The sequence below is a fragment of the Cynara cardunculus genome (genome assembly GCF_001531365.2).
Source record: "Cynara cardunculus var. scolymus isolate 2C chromosome LG 15, CcrdV1, whole genome shotgun sequence".
Taxonomy (NCBI): domain Eukaryota; kingdom Viridiplantae; phylum Streptophyta; class Magnoliopsida; order Asterales; family Asteraceae; genus Cynara; species Cynara cardunculus.
This window is the reverse complement of record NC_037542.1, coordinates 17,432,388-17,444,847: the sequence shown is the minus strand read 5'-3', so window position 1 is coordinate 17,444,847 and position 12,460 is coordinate 17,432,388. Positions and strand designations below refer to the sequence as shown.

The 12,460-nt window shown below is 33.9% G+C and overlaps 1 protein-coding gene across 5 annotated transcripts; it reads left to right on the top strand.

The window, feature by feature from the left end:
• Positions 1–2,172: 2,172 nt before the first annotated feature.
• LOC112527135 (E4 SUMO-protein ligase PIAL2) lies at positions 2,173–11,523 on the top strand. Of its 5 annotated transcripts, none has more exons than XM_025137575.1 (17): positions 2,173–2,363; positions 3,665–3,737; positions 3,996–4,061; positions 5,259–5,324; positions 5,406–5,506; positions 6,153–6,204; positions 6,282–6,353; positions 6,617–6,684; positions 6,782–6,830; positions 6,916–7,000; positions 7,086–7,187; positions 7,335–7,386; positions 7,542–7,593; positions 8,069–8,185; positions 8,263–9,009; positions 9,999–10,380; positions 10,952–11,523. In XM_025137575.1, the coding sequence occupies exons 1-17, from the start codon at positions 2,173–2,175 to the stop codon at positions 11,215–11,217; spliced, it is 2,541 nt and encodes an 846-aa protein (XP_024993343.1). In that variant the 3' UTR covers positions 11,218–11,523. The 5 variants fall into 5 exon arrangements, with proteins under 5 accessions (XP_024993343.1, XP_024993344.1, XP_024993342.1 ...); XM_025137576.1 differs by having other exon boundaries at positions 9,993–10,380; positions 10,964–11,523; XM_025137574.1 differs by having other exon boundaries at positions 9,993–10,380.
• The last annotated feature ends 937 nt before the right edge of the window (positions 11,524–12,460 follow it).

Here is a 12,460-nt window from a genome sequence, read left to right as displayed (position 1 = left end):
TAATATCGATATATTTTTATCAAAATTTTATGATATATTCAAACATATATTTTATTCAAAAATAAAAACATCATCGCTTTCTCAAAATCACATAAAGTCATATTATAACATCGACTGAGATAAAGAATAAATGAAATATTAAAATCACGATGTATCTCGCTGTATTGTGCGAGTACGCTTCTAGTCTTATTAAACAAATTTAGCAAAAGTCTTAAAGTCTTAAAATACTAAATGACCAAGATACCCTTTATACTACTCTTACATCACTTTTTCACCCTCTCCTCTCTCACATGCACTCACCCTTCACATACACTCACCCTCTCACAACCGATTTTTTTAAATTATAATTTTAAATTTACAYTTTATACTTCTATAATTAGTTAATTAATTTACTTTACGTACTTTACTTTTAAATGATTCATTTTAGATCTTTATCAAATTAACATACATAATCGTATATCAATTAAAACATGTTTAAAAAATACATTTTTATTTTAACAAGTTACACCATTATAATCGTCTCATTAATACCTTCGAAATGAGTCCAATATTTAATAGTTTTTGACTTAATTATATTGTTATATATTATATATACTGTGAAAAAATATTTTTAATATTTATGATTTATACGTTTATAGTTATTAGGCTGTCCAAATTGCACTGTATAATATGTTCTGAATTAATATGTTCTTGGAATATATATATATATATATATATACATATATTTTTAATATGTTCCAAATTGAAATATATATATATATATATATATGTATTAATTTAACCTTAATTTGAGTTTCTGGACAAGAAAGAGGGTAAACAGTTGAAATTTCATTCTAAAACTCATATTTTTTGGTCTTTTCAAAGCTTATGATCTGTCAAATTTGTAGTTTTCTTTATTGGTTTTGAATATTTATCTTAAAACTCAAGTTTCTTGGTTATTTGCTCTTGGTGTAAATCGAACACATTTGTGGAGTCGTTTAAATATGTTGGATTTAAATATATTGGACTTTAAACTGTCATACAATTTTTTTCATCGATAGTCTGTAATTGGAACCATAACTCTTATTTATTCAAATTGTATTAATATGTAAAGACCAAGTGTAATCTATATAATCGTTAAATCTTATCTTATAAAACCAGTGGAACTTCAAAATCGTTAAAATACATGGCTCCCGCCGCATTGCGCGGGTAGACAACTAGTATATATATATATATATATATATGACAAATCAAATACAAATAATATAAACCAATCAATTAAGACATGATAAAAAATTCATTTATTATTTGAATATATATGAAAAATGATTAGAATTCATTAATTACAATCAACACTTTATATTAGAAAACAATCAACATATTTATGAAACCATATATTCGTTAGATAAGATGGACGGTTAAGGTTCGTTTGTATGGTAACCTTTGCATGGATCGTATTTGACTTGTCCTTTCTCTCTATAAAAAATATTATATATATATAAAAATATATATAAAGTTTCAAATACAAATCATACAAACCTTATAAAATAAAACAATCGAGATATTTATGAAATATAATACAGTTCAGTCATTATGATCATTGTATTAAATTTGTACACAATCGAGATATATATTATAAAACCAAATATTCATTAAGGCAGATGACCGTAAAGGTTGATTTGTGTAGTTTGTGATATTCACATGGTTTATATATATAATATTTTATATATAAATTATACTTCATGTACATAATATTATATATAATATACGGGTTGGGTTCAGATGAAAATAAAATTAAAGTGAGAAACGTAAGAAGAGATTTACATCATTGGATACACATTAGGATGAGATGTACCGGATTAATTCTCGTATCAAGCACGATTCATGGGTGAATTTGAGATTAAAGATAATCAAAGGTCCATGTATATTTGTACCTTCTCACGCAAACTCTACTTCTCACACGATACTTTACCTATAATATAATATATTATATAAATTATCTTTCACATTAAGATGGACATTTTTGTGAAGGAGATTTTGTTAAGGGGTAGGATATGTAAAATTTGGAAAGTTGTTGCACTCTTTTGCAATTACCAACTTTCATCACTTTCAAACTTTCACCCCCTTTTACTTGATTTTGTGAACTTGCCCCCTTTCATGAAAATTTTCATTTTTATTTGTTAGCCTGCGAAAATGACCGGAACGGTGATGAAACCGGTGGGATTCGCCGGCACGGTGGATATGTCCAATCAGCAGACACTATCTCCGTCATACGTCAACTCTTTCCGCATTTCCGCCGTCACTGGCCGATTACTTGTTCATCTTCGGGGTGACGCAAATACGGATAACACAGAGTTCTTCAATCTCTGTCTTTCTCTTGCCAGGTTTGTTTTTTTCGATTCTTTTTCCACTAATAAATTTTTTTTTCTGTAGTCACATCTACTGCAGTGTTTGTTCCATGGTCGCTGTATTTTTTAAGTATGATTTTGGTGAAAGAGCTGTTATTATGTCTGTTTCAAGCCCTAGCTGTTGACAGTTGACTGCAGATTGTGCAGTTGATCTTTGATTTCATATATAGTTGATGAACTGATGAGTAAGATAATAGGACGTTCCCTAACTGGTCCAGAACGAGCTACATTTTGATTTTTGAGTTCAAAATTAGTATAAAGTATGCTACAAGCTTAATGCTACCAAGTAGCAACTGTAAAGTTTAATGTGCTTATCAGTTTTTTTCCCCATAAAGTTTGAGAGCTAGATCATTCAGGTAGTAACTTCAATCCATTCAACTAGGAAAAATCAAACTGTTTTTCAATTCTTGAAATTGTAATAGGGAGAACTCCTAAGTCTCAATGTAAGAAACCTAAAAGAATTCTTTTGGTAAAAGTAATTCATAATTACCTGATAGGTGATCTATCCAGGGAAAAGTGAAGAATTTTTTCCTCTATGCTAACATCATGTGTTGTTTCTTACTATTATTTTTGGTTTCCAATGAGTACTACCTGTAGTGTTTGGGATAGATATAATGAAAAGGGGAACTGAAATCCAAGGAACACATGGCGTGGTAAAACAGACACCAAACGTTGCAAGAGAACTTATAAAACTAGGACCCAATCATGAAATATTATAATTATAATGCATAGCTACTAAACATATTTAGCCCAATATAAAACTCACAAGTGTCGAGAGGATGAAATCTGCAAAGCAAAAAACCCAAAACCTTGAAATTAAAGGCAAGCAATACATGCACGGATCCTGTCAGCATCAACTCAAGGGGTCTTAGTTTTTCTGGTCTTACATATCAGCTTTAGAGAACACAGCAGCTCTGCCTCTAGGAAAGGGAATCCATGGAAGTGTAACATTAAAAAGACTGGTACTCATCAGCCTAACAAGACAATGCATCAGCTACCTGATTTGTTTCTTTGCAAGCATGCTTATTAGAAAGATTACTAGGCACGTTGAAATAATCTGTGAACCATAAACATATACTTGAAGGAGTGCTCCAGTGCATCTTATACTAGTTACCTTCACATGTATGCCATATAAGGCTACAACTTTGATGGGTTTTTCAGATCCTTTAGTGCTTTGTTACTCCTATCAATTTTTTTGATTTCTAGTCCATATTCAACGAATCTCATCTCTTTTGTTTAAATTATCATACTGACTAGATACACATTGATAATTATAGAGGTATTGACTATGCTGTTGCTAACAATGAGATCCCAGGCAGCGCTCCAGATTTACCCTATATGTTAAAGCAGGTTAGTTCTTTCCTCCAATATTAATGGTAAAGCTTTGTTTAAAAAGTTCAATGTTGTTTTACTTCCAATACAATTATGGCTGGAAGTTGGCTGTATGGTATTAATAGTTGCTGGAACCAGCTCTCCTATTTGTAAGAAATGTTCCTTTATTCGTTTATCTTGCTGTTAGCTGTGAGTAACTCCATTTATTTTTCTGACATGGTTCCTTCAATTTATGCTACAAAACACAAAATTCTTATGTCACTACCATGTGCTTAGGTATGTCAGCGGAAAAATGATCTCCAATTACAAGCAGCTATTATGGTGCTGATGATCTCCGTAAAGGTACTGACAAAATACAATTTCCTCCCCTCTGTCACTCCCTGCAGGGTAGGGTTTGCGTGGGATTGTAAGCTGTGCTTGTTTTAAATTGTTCATTTTTGTTCCTGTTGATTCGTAGCTTTGTCAGCTAGCATTTTCTGGTCCTTTTTTAATCCTTTCCCTTGTGTGCTTTGCTTTAACCTTTAAGGTCCCAAGTCTCCAATAGTTATGATAAGCCTGGGAGTGTACACACCTACAGTAGATGTAAGAAGTAGTAGAGCAGGGATGAGTGGACACATGTAATAATAATAAGCCAGAGGCTTGTTTTGTCTTTTTCTTGTTAAATCAGTGGAGTGTTGGTTGAAAGTTTGCTGTTGTCATTGGAAGGGTAGTTAGTTGGTAGGCTATAAATAAAGGCGAGGGGTTGAGTGTTGGGATTTTGGGATTGTAAACACTCGAAGTAGCCTAGGGATAGTCCAGAACTCTTGAACAAGCTGGTGTCCGAAGCGTTTAATAAAAATGGGAGCTATATAGACCTGTAAGCAGTGAATCTTCTTTGATTGTGTGTAAAATAGATTCAGTCTGTAAGTACCAGAGAAAGGAGTTCTTCCCTGAATAGTTTAGACCAAGATAATCAATGGGCATAGGCTTGCAGGCAAACAAATCAACTCGTCTTTTATGAGAACCTCATTCACACCATCTAGACAGGGGAACTCCATCTTAACTCTGGATGCAGTTGACATCTATCCCAGTAGGACACAGTTAAGCATGGGATAGAACTTGCTGCAATATTTGAAATGGTCTGGAGTTTTCGTTCTAAATCATGATTACCTGAAATGTTAAGAGATCATTTTTTCTTAAATGCTTCCAATAATTTCCTTAGTAAAGAAAAAGTGAAGTAGTGAAAATGGCACACGTCCTCGTTTTCCATAGGATAGCTACTTTTTAGGCTCGTCTCAGTCGTCTGCAACCTTCCTTTTTTGTCCTGGTTTGTGTCGGTTAAGTACAGAGGGGGACTTAGATATGTTAAATGAAATCTTGAAAATCTTTTCTCGTGCTTCTCTTAATTACCTTCTTGAAAAAGATCAACTTTATTTAATCTTTCCCTTCTGTTGGCTGTTCTATATACTTATGCTAATTCTTCTTCTGTAAAATCTGGTGCATGTTCTTCCACTTCCTCTTTATATTAGTGATCTTGTTTCCTTTTTTCTCTTCTGATAGAGTGCATGCAGTAACGGGTGGTTCAGTGAGAAGGAGAAGGAAGAACTTCATGTTCTTTCAGATGAGGTTTGTGAACGGCTTTAGCACCCGTTCTCTTTCATCTTTCTAGCAAATGTTCTTACAATAGTTTCTCTCTGCAAATTGCAGATGCAAAGCAGTTTCTGCAGCGTGAGTGTTAAGGATATGCATTCTAATATGAAGAACAAAGGGAGCAACTTCCATACCACAATCTCCACGGTTATGACAAGGTGTTTGTGATGCCTTGCGTAGTGCTTTCTGCATGTTTCTTCCCATGTTTCCATATCATGAATCTATGATAATCATAATAAAGTTTCTTTAACTATAAGATCCCGTGACATTAGATATTCATATGTCCAGGATTGTAGATGGTTGACAAAAGGGCCAGTACACTATATTGTTGCTTTGAGAACTGAATGTTACTGAATAATGAACAAAGTAATAAATAGTGGGCAATTTATCTCCATAAGCAAGTGTTGGACTGAAAGGAGGTTACTCTTTCATAAAAACGAAGATTTAAACTAAGCAATCTTGATGGACCCATCAGTCGTAAATATTATTACAATTCCATCGAGGACGAGTCATGTTCATCATGACTTGCCTTTTTTTTTTATCTTTCTAGAAACCTTAGATGGTTCTCCACATTAGATGATCAATCCTTGTAGGTACCTTGCGTGTTACATGAAAATGTCTCATGTGTGTTATACGAGGGTTTACTCTTACAGATCTAATGACTAAATGATCGGGTAGTGTTGTACTTCATGTTCTACATAGGATATATGCTTATAGGGTCATGTACCATATCTGTATTTTTGTGGTTTCTTAGCTGTGGACAACTGTATGATGGGAAGAAAATTTCACAATTTTTGACTTCAGGTTCTATCCAGGAATGAAGATGGGCGAAATACTTGCTCTTGTTGAGACCACGGTATAATGTTCAAAAAATTTCATTTTTAAATTTATTAATAAACTCTTTGATCTAATTATCTACTGTTTTTATCATAGCCGGGTTATGATTCATATGTGACCGATCTGCATATCTCAAAGAGTGCAAAATCTTCTCCTGATGACAAGATAGTAAGCATTTCTTGTCATGTTGCTCTACAGCTCTACTATCATATTGAATTATGTTTCTCATGTGGTTTGATTACTGGTTAAAATATTAGATTTTATCATGCACCATCACAAATTATAATTACGAGGTGGTAGTGCTTTACTACTGACCCACTTGACACTAAGTTGAAGTTCACTCCTTTTTAAATTTTTAAATTTGTTTTTTAATTCTTCATCATGATTATGTTCCACTTCCTTTTCTCGTTTCATATTTAACTTCCATGCAGTATTTATTTGTTGCTCAAACAGATAATACAGAGACGTCATCATGCATCATAAATCCCCAGCAAGTCAAGTATGCATTTAGTTTACTACCTCAACACTTCTTTCACCAAAGTGCATATGCATTCAAAGTAACCTAACCTGTTATTCGCTTGTCTTTTATTTTGTAGTATTTTGTTGAACGGAGAAGGAGTAGATAGGAGGACTTGTGTTTACAAGGTTTGACAGCCTGGTCAATGACTTGCACTATAGTGTGGTCTTGTGAACACTAACATGTTTCTGGCTTTTGAAAATTCACCATCAGGATCCTGGACCGCAGATTCCGACACTTGTAACACATATGCTTAAATATGGAAGCAATCTTCTTCAAGTAGTGGGCCAGTTTAGTGGTAATACACTTAACATTATTCCTCGATCCTGACATAAATTACATGCTTGACTTAACCATTTCAAATTTTTTATGATTCCATTTAGAGAGATATATTATAGTAATTGCTTTCATGAGCGTGGTTTCAAATCCCAGCTGTCCTACGATTCCAGATTATATTCCACCAGCTGCTGCTCTACCTGATTCAGGTATATCCATGTAATGTATGAAACATAGCAAAGATGGAAGGCATTAAACACATGTATCTGTGGGTTTTTGTTTTTTCCATTTGTATGTCTAGATGTCAAGTTGATGAACTTATCCTTTTTGTGTTTTATTTTTGTTTCTAATGATAGATAACGAGATAGTTGAAGGGCCATCTAGAATATCACTAAAGTGCCCCATAAGGTATATGCCATTCTTGTTTCTTGTACTGATATTTCTCTGAAGTTAGAAGAAACTTGTTATAGGATACATGTGGTTCAAGTACTGTATTAATCAAACCAAGCACTTTTTGATCATGAAATTTTTGTATTTGACTCGTGGTTCTTATTTTTACTCAGTTTTAGTCGTATCAAGATCCCTGTTAAAGGACATTCATGCAAACATCTTCAGGTGAGTATTCCATGCTGCATCACTTGTCAAAACAATGTTCTTGAGAGTGAAGGGAAATGAAGAAAGAGAAGGAAAGAAAATAAATTTTCATGTTTTTGAGTGGGAGAGAAAGGAAAGGAAAGATGTCATTTGTACAAATATACCCTTATTTATTTTATAGTGGAATGTAATCGATGGGTATATGTGTAATTATATAAATATTTTTAATTTTTATAAATTCCTTCCTTTCCTTTCTTTTCCTCCCATATTTGGGAGGAAAATCAACATTATTTTCCTTCCCTTTTCCTCAAAAAAACTCGAGTACGCAAGATTTTTTCTTTCCCTCTTACTTTCCCTTCCTTTCCTTCGTAAAAAGGACTCGAGAAACAGCATCACGGCTAACATGACAACAGTAATTGGGAAAGGGCTATAATCATGTAATGTAGTAAGGAGTGATTTACACTTTTATTCCTTCCCCTCTCTTCTCCCTTGCCAGTGCTTTGATTTCAACAATTATGTGGGCATGAACTCGAGAAGACCACTGTGGCGCTGTCCTCATTGTAGTCAGTCTGTCTGCTTCACTGACATCCGAATTGATCAGAGTATGGTCAAGGCAAGTAAAGATCCATAAATTTCCATTTATTGAATATTCGTATTTTTTCTATCTTTAAGCAATTGATCTGTTATTAGGTTCTGAAAGAGGTAGGCGAAGATGTTTCTTATGTGAAAATCTCTTCCGATGGCTCATGGGAAGCTGTCACTGAAAGTAACGAGCATACAATAAAACCAAATGATGCACAACCTTTGCACCAAGAAACGACTATCCAAAGTGTGGATGACATTATGGACCTTACTGAAGGTGATAATGAAGCGGATACATGTGATAGAGATGAAGACAAAAAGCCGTCTCCAGCTGAGTTTCACGGTGAATCTAGTATCTTGAATTCAACTCCCGTATCTATGCACATAAACAATGTCCATGGAAATATTGCACCACATATGGAAGACGGGTTTTGGAGAGAATTTTATTCATCAACACTTGGAACAAGGACAACTAATACGAGATCAGATGTCAACGAGGTGCGGTCTGTAAGAGATGCTTTTGCTTCTCTTGACAGAGAAATCGAGGACCTTCAAAGGAACAACCTCATTTTCAACTCTTTGACCCCGGGTCAAACAGCTGCATCCAACAGTATGGGGTTACAACAATATGAAAACTCGAATAATACCGGTAATGGGTATGTGAGGTACCCAACACCAGCCAACTATGTAACAAGAACAGCGATCGCTATTCAGGCACTTCCAGCTCAGTCTTCTGCAAGGATTCTTGAAGGGGACAGACAGCAACACCAACAACAGTTTGTAAGATCTCATCTAAATCAGCATCAAGTGTCGCTTATGACCTCCGCTCCATCACCACAGCACATGGGTTCTCAGGTGAGAGTAATCTATTACTCCTTCCATCCCAAATAAATCCAATGTTTAACAAGGCACATAGTTTAACCATAAATATATTGAGAACCTGATAGCCAACCATTTTCTGTTTTATTCATGAGTAACCCTAAATAATCATGAATATCATGCATTTTCACTATTCATGATATCATTCATCATGGATATCATGCATTTTTATCATGAATATCTATCACGACATTCATCACGAATGAAACATGAATAGTTGGTTCCCATGTTCTCAAAAATGTTTTACTGTTCTCATTTGAACCTGCCCTTGTTTAATTATTAGTCAAATATCTATATTATTCCTAAATAATGACAAAATAAGTTAGTGTTGTGGACCAAAAATGATGAGATCATGTTTTTGTAATCTGTAAAATGGTAATCTGCAATAAATTTTTGCCAAAAAGGAATTGTTGCATTTATTTTTATTGCATTTATTTTGGTACGGATGGAAAATTACCTTGATTGGCTTTTTCTCATTGATATTGTTATGCAATATCCCACACAATAACTTTTCTGGATTCATAATTCACTAACGGGCTGTTTGGGTGGTTTTCCATCAAGTCCTGAATGGATAAAGCTATCTGTGGATTAATCTGTATGTATAGATTGGGAAGATTTTTGTTTGGGAGGGTTTTTTCATAGATAGAAAAAGCTCGTTTTTCAATTGGGAGGGACAAATTTGGAAAAGACTTAACTTTCTGCATAAAGCTCCCCCTGGAAGCTTACTGAATACGCCACTTTCTATAATATTAAGCCACTACCAAACAATCATGTATAACTGACCGAATAAGCCATGAGTCGCATTAAGCTCGTTAAGTTGCAACAAACAGGCCCTAACTTGACTTGTATAGTCATTATTCCACTAGTATGTAAAATTTCCACAAATTATATATATGCTACATAGTTGGAAGTTTCTAGTTCTACCTTTTGTTTTCTCATTACATTGTTTTTAATTGTAGAATCAGGGTCATCGTGATCACTCGCATCTTTTAAGTCAAACATCCCCACAACTTGGTGGTCGTTCGGCTTCACCTCAACGCTTGAGTGGTGGCCGACATACTTCACCTCTTCCAACAGATCGCTTCAACTCACACCAACAGCAATCTATGAACCAAAGGACTCCACTTCCGGTGCGACCATCTTCTCAACCATCTCCTCAAGTTCGGCTAATAGGTGCACATGGTGGTGGGAATCCCATGACTAGTCCTGCAAGTAACCAACCCCAGTATTCATTGGCTTCTATTCAAAGAGCTACTAACCAGTTTTTGAGCCGCACACCACCTACTCCATCTCCAATCCAGACTTCTGGATCATCCGTGCCAGTGACATCAATGGGAGAGCAAAGAGGTATAATTTAATGTACTTCATAACTGTGAACATTGATGGAATGTTCAACTATTGTCTAGAATTTTGCTCAAAAATGATATTATAGATGGAGAAAGTTCAAATGAGAACCGTAAATATTTGGAGAACCTAGGAACCAACTATGAATAATTTTCATCATGAAATTCATTATGAATAAAGATAATAGTTGGTTCCCAAGTTCTCAAAATATTTATAGTTCTCATGTGAACTTTCCCCTATTATAAATTAAAATAAATACCAACTATTCCATAGATGGAGAAAGTTCAAATGCGAATCTAGGAACCACTGTTTCATGCATTATTCACGATGAGTAATCATGCATTTTTATCATGTATATTCATTATGAATAATTTTTTCATCATAAGAATTATGAATGAAGATGAATAGTTGGTTCCTAGGTTCTCAAAATATTTACGGTTCTCATTTGAACCAGCCCCCCGTCATAGATTAAAATCAATACTACCAAATTTATGTAACGGAAGGGCAAAGAAAGCATGTGAGATTGAGAAAATTACCAAAAAGAAGAAGATAATAAGTGAGGGATAACATCCAGGGAATTCGGTAGATGCATCAGGAGAGCAAAACTGGAGGCCAAGTGGACGGATGCGAGGAAGTTTATCAGGACGAGCATACACAGAAGCTCTAAATCAGTTCATAATTCATCCAAACCAACCGGTTCAAGCAGCTAGACCACCGGTTCTAAACACTCCCAGACCCTTCATACCACCCCATCTACAAGTCTTGATGGCAAATAACTTAAAAGCTTCTCAAACTCCTGGTGGATCTAGAGGTCCAGATGGAAGTGGTGGTGCTGGATAAATAAAATGAAATGAAGTATTGGATGTATAGAAGAAGAAGAAGAAGCAGATGATGCTGAATCTGGTATTATTGTTGTTGTCAAAGTATTCTGTTAGCAAATTCCATCCAAGTATATATATTTTACGATCATGAATGCTTTTCCTTCTTTTTAAAACAATTAATCTGACTTATTTTTGGTGTATTTGTGGAGAGATGAAAAAAACATGGTCTTAGTTTGGTTTTGTCTTTGATTGATTACCTTTCCGGAAAAATACAAGCCAAAGTGTGGGGATGTTTGGTTGGTTTTTATTAAGTTCTGTTTGATTAAGTTGTTTGTATAATTTGAGATAAGTTATTGTTGTTGTTGTGTTGAATAAACAAACTGAATGTTAGAAGTAACTATTTTGTGTTTTGGCCAAGATTAAATACGGAATGGAGATAACTTAATTGTATCTATTTATGTTATTGATGGATGGAGCTTCGTTTGACCAACATCATATCAACACATGAGGCATGCTGTGATGCACTTCATAAAATAACGAAAAAACAGTGTGATACACCTGGTTAAGAAAACATTACCTGATATATTGTTTACACTTCGTAAAACAACAAAAATATATTGTGATACACTTCGTATAACGACAAAAATACACTGTGATACACACTATGATATCAGATCTGGTTGATTAATACAACTGTGATACACAGAGATTTAAAGAACATAAGAGGCTTGAAGCTTTTTAAACAAATCAAAAATGTCTTAAGAATGGCTCGGGTGGGGGCTGAATAAAGAAGACGAATAGGATTTAATTTATGCACGTAATTGATGATATGGTGGATGAACTTCCATAATTTTTTTGATTAATAAAGAAACAGTATCAATCTCTTTGATTGATAACCATTAAGAAAAACTAGAAACGTACTAACGCAATGCAGCGAGATACATCGTGATTTTAATATTTTATCTTATTATTTACCTCAGTCGATGTTATAATATGACTTTATATGATTTTGAGAAAACGATGATGTTTTTATTTTTGAATAAAATATATGTTTGAAGATATCATAAAAAATTGACAAAAAATATCGATATTAGTATCAAATTAACTATTTGAAATTCCTCATTTTTTTGTGTAATTTTTTAATTTAGTTTTTTTATAATTTAATTTATGTACAATAACAAAATAATTTATATTTGATTTAATAATATAATTTTTTTATAAAGATAATAATTATTTATTTTGTTGGAACTCGATAATTATTC

Excerpts from the sequence above, each read along its gene's own strand:
- LOC112527135 (XM_025137574.1), top strand. The coding sequence starts at position 2,173 with ATGACCGGAACGGTGATGAAACCGGTGGGATTCGCCGGCACGGTGGAT. Across the intron at positions 5,507-6,152 it reads ATCTCCACGGTTATGACAAG|GTTCTATCCAGGAATGAAGA; the intron begins GTGTTTGTGATG and ends TTTTGACTTCAG. Across the intron at positions 7,594-8,068 it reads ATTCATGCAAACATCTTCAG|TGCTTTGATTTCAACAATTA; the intron begins GTGAGTATTCCA and ends CTCCCTTGCCAG.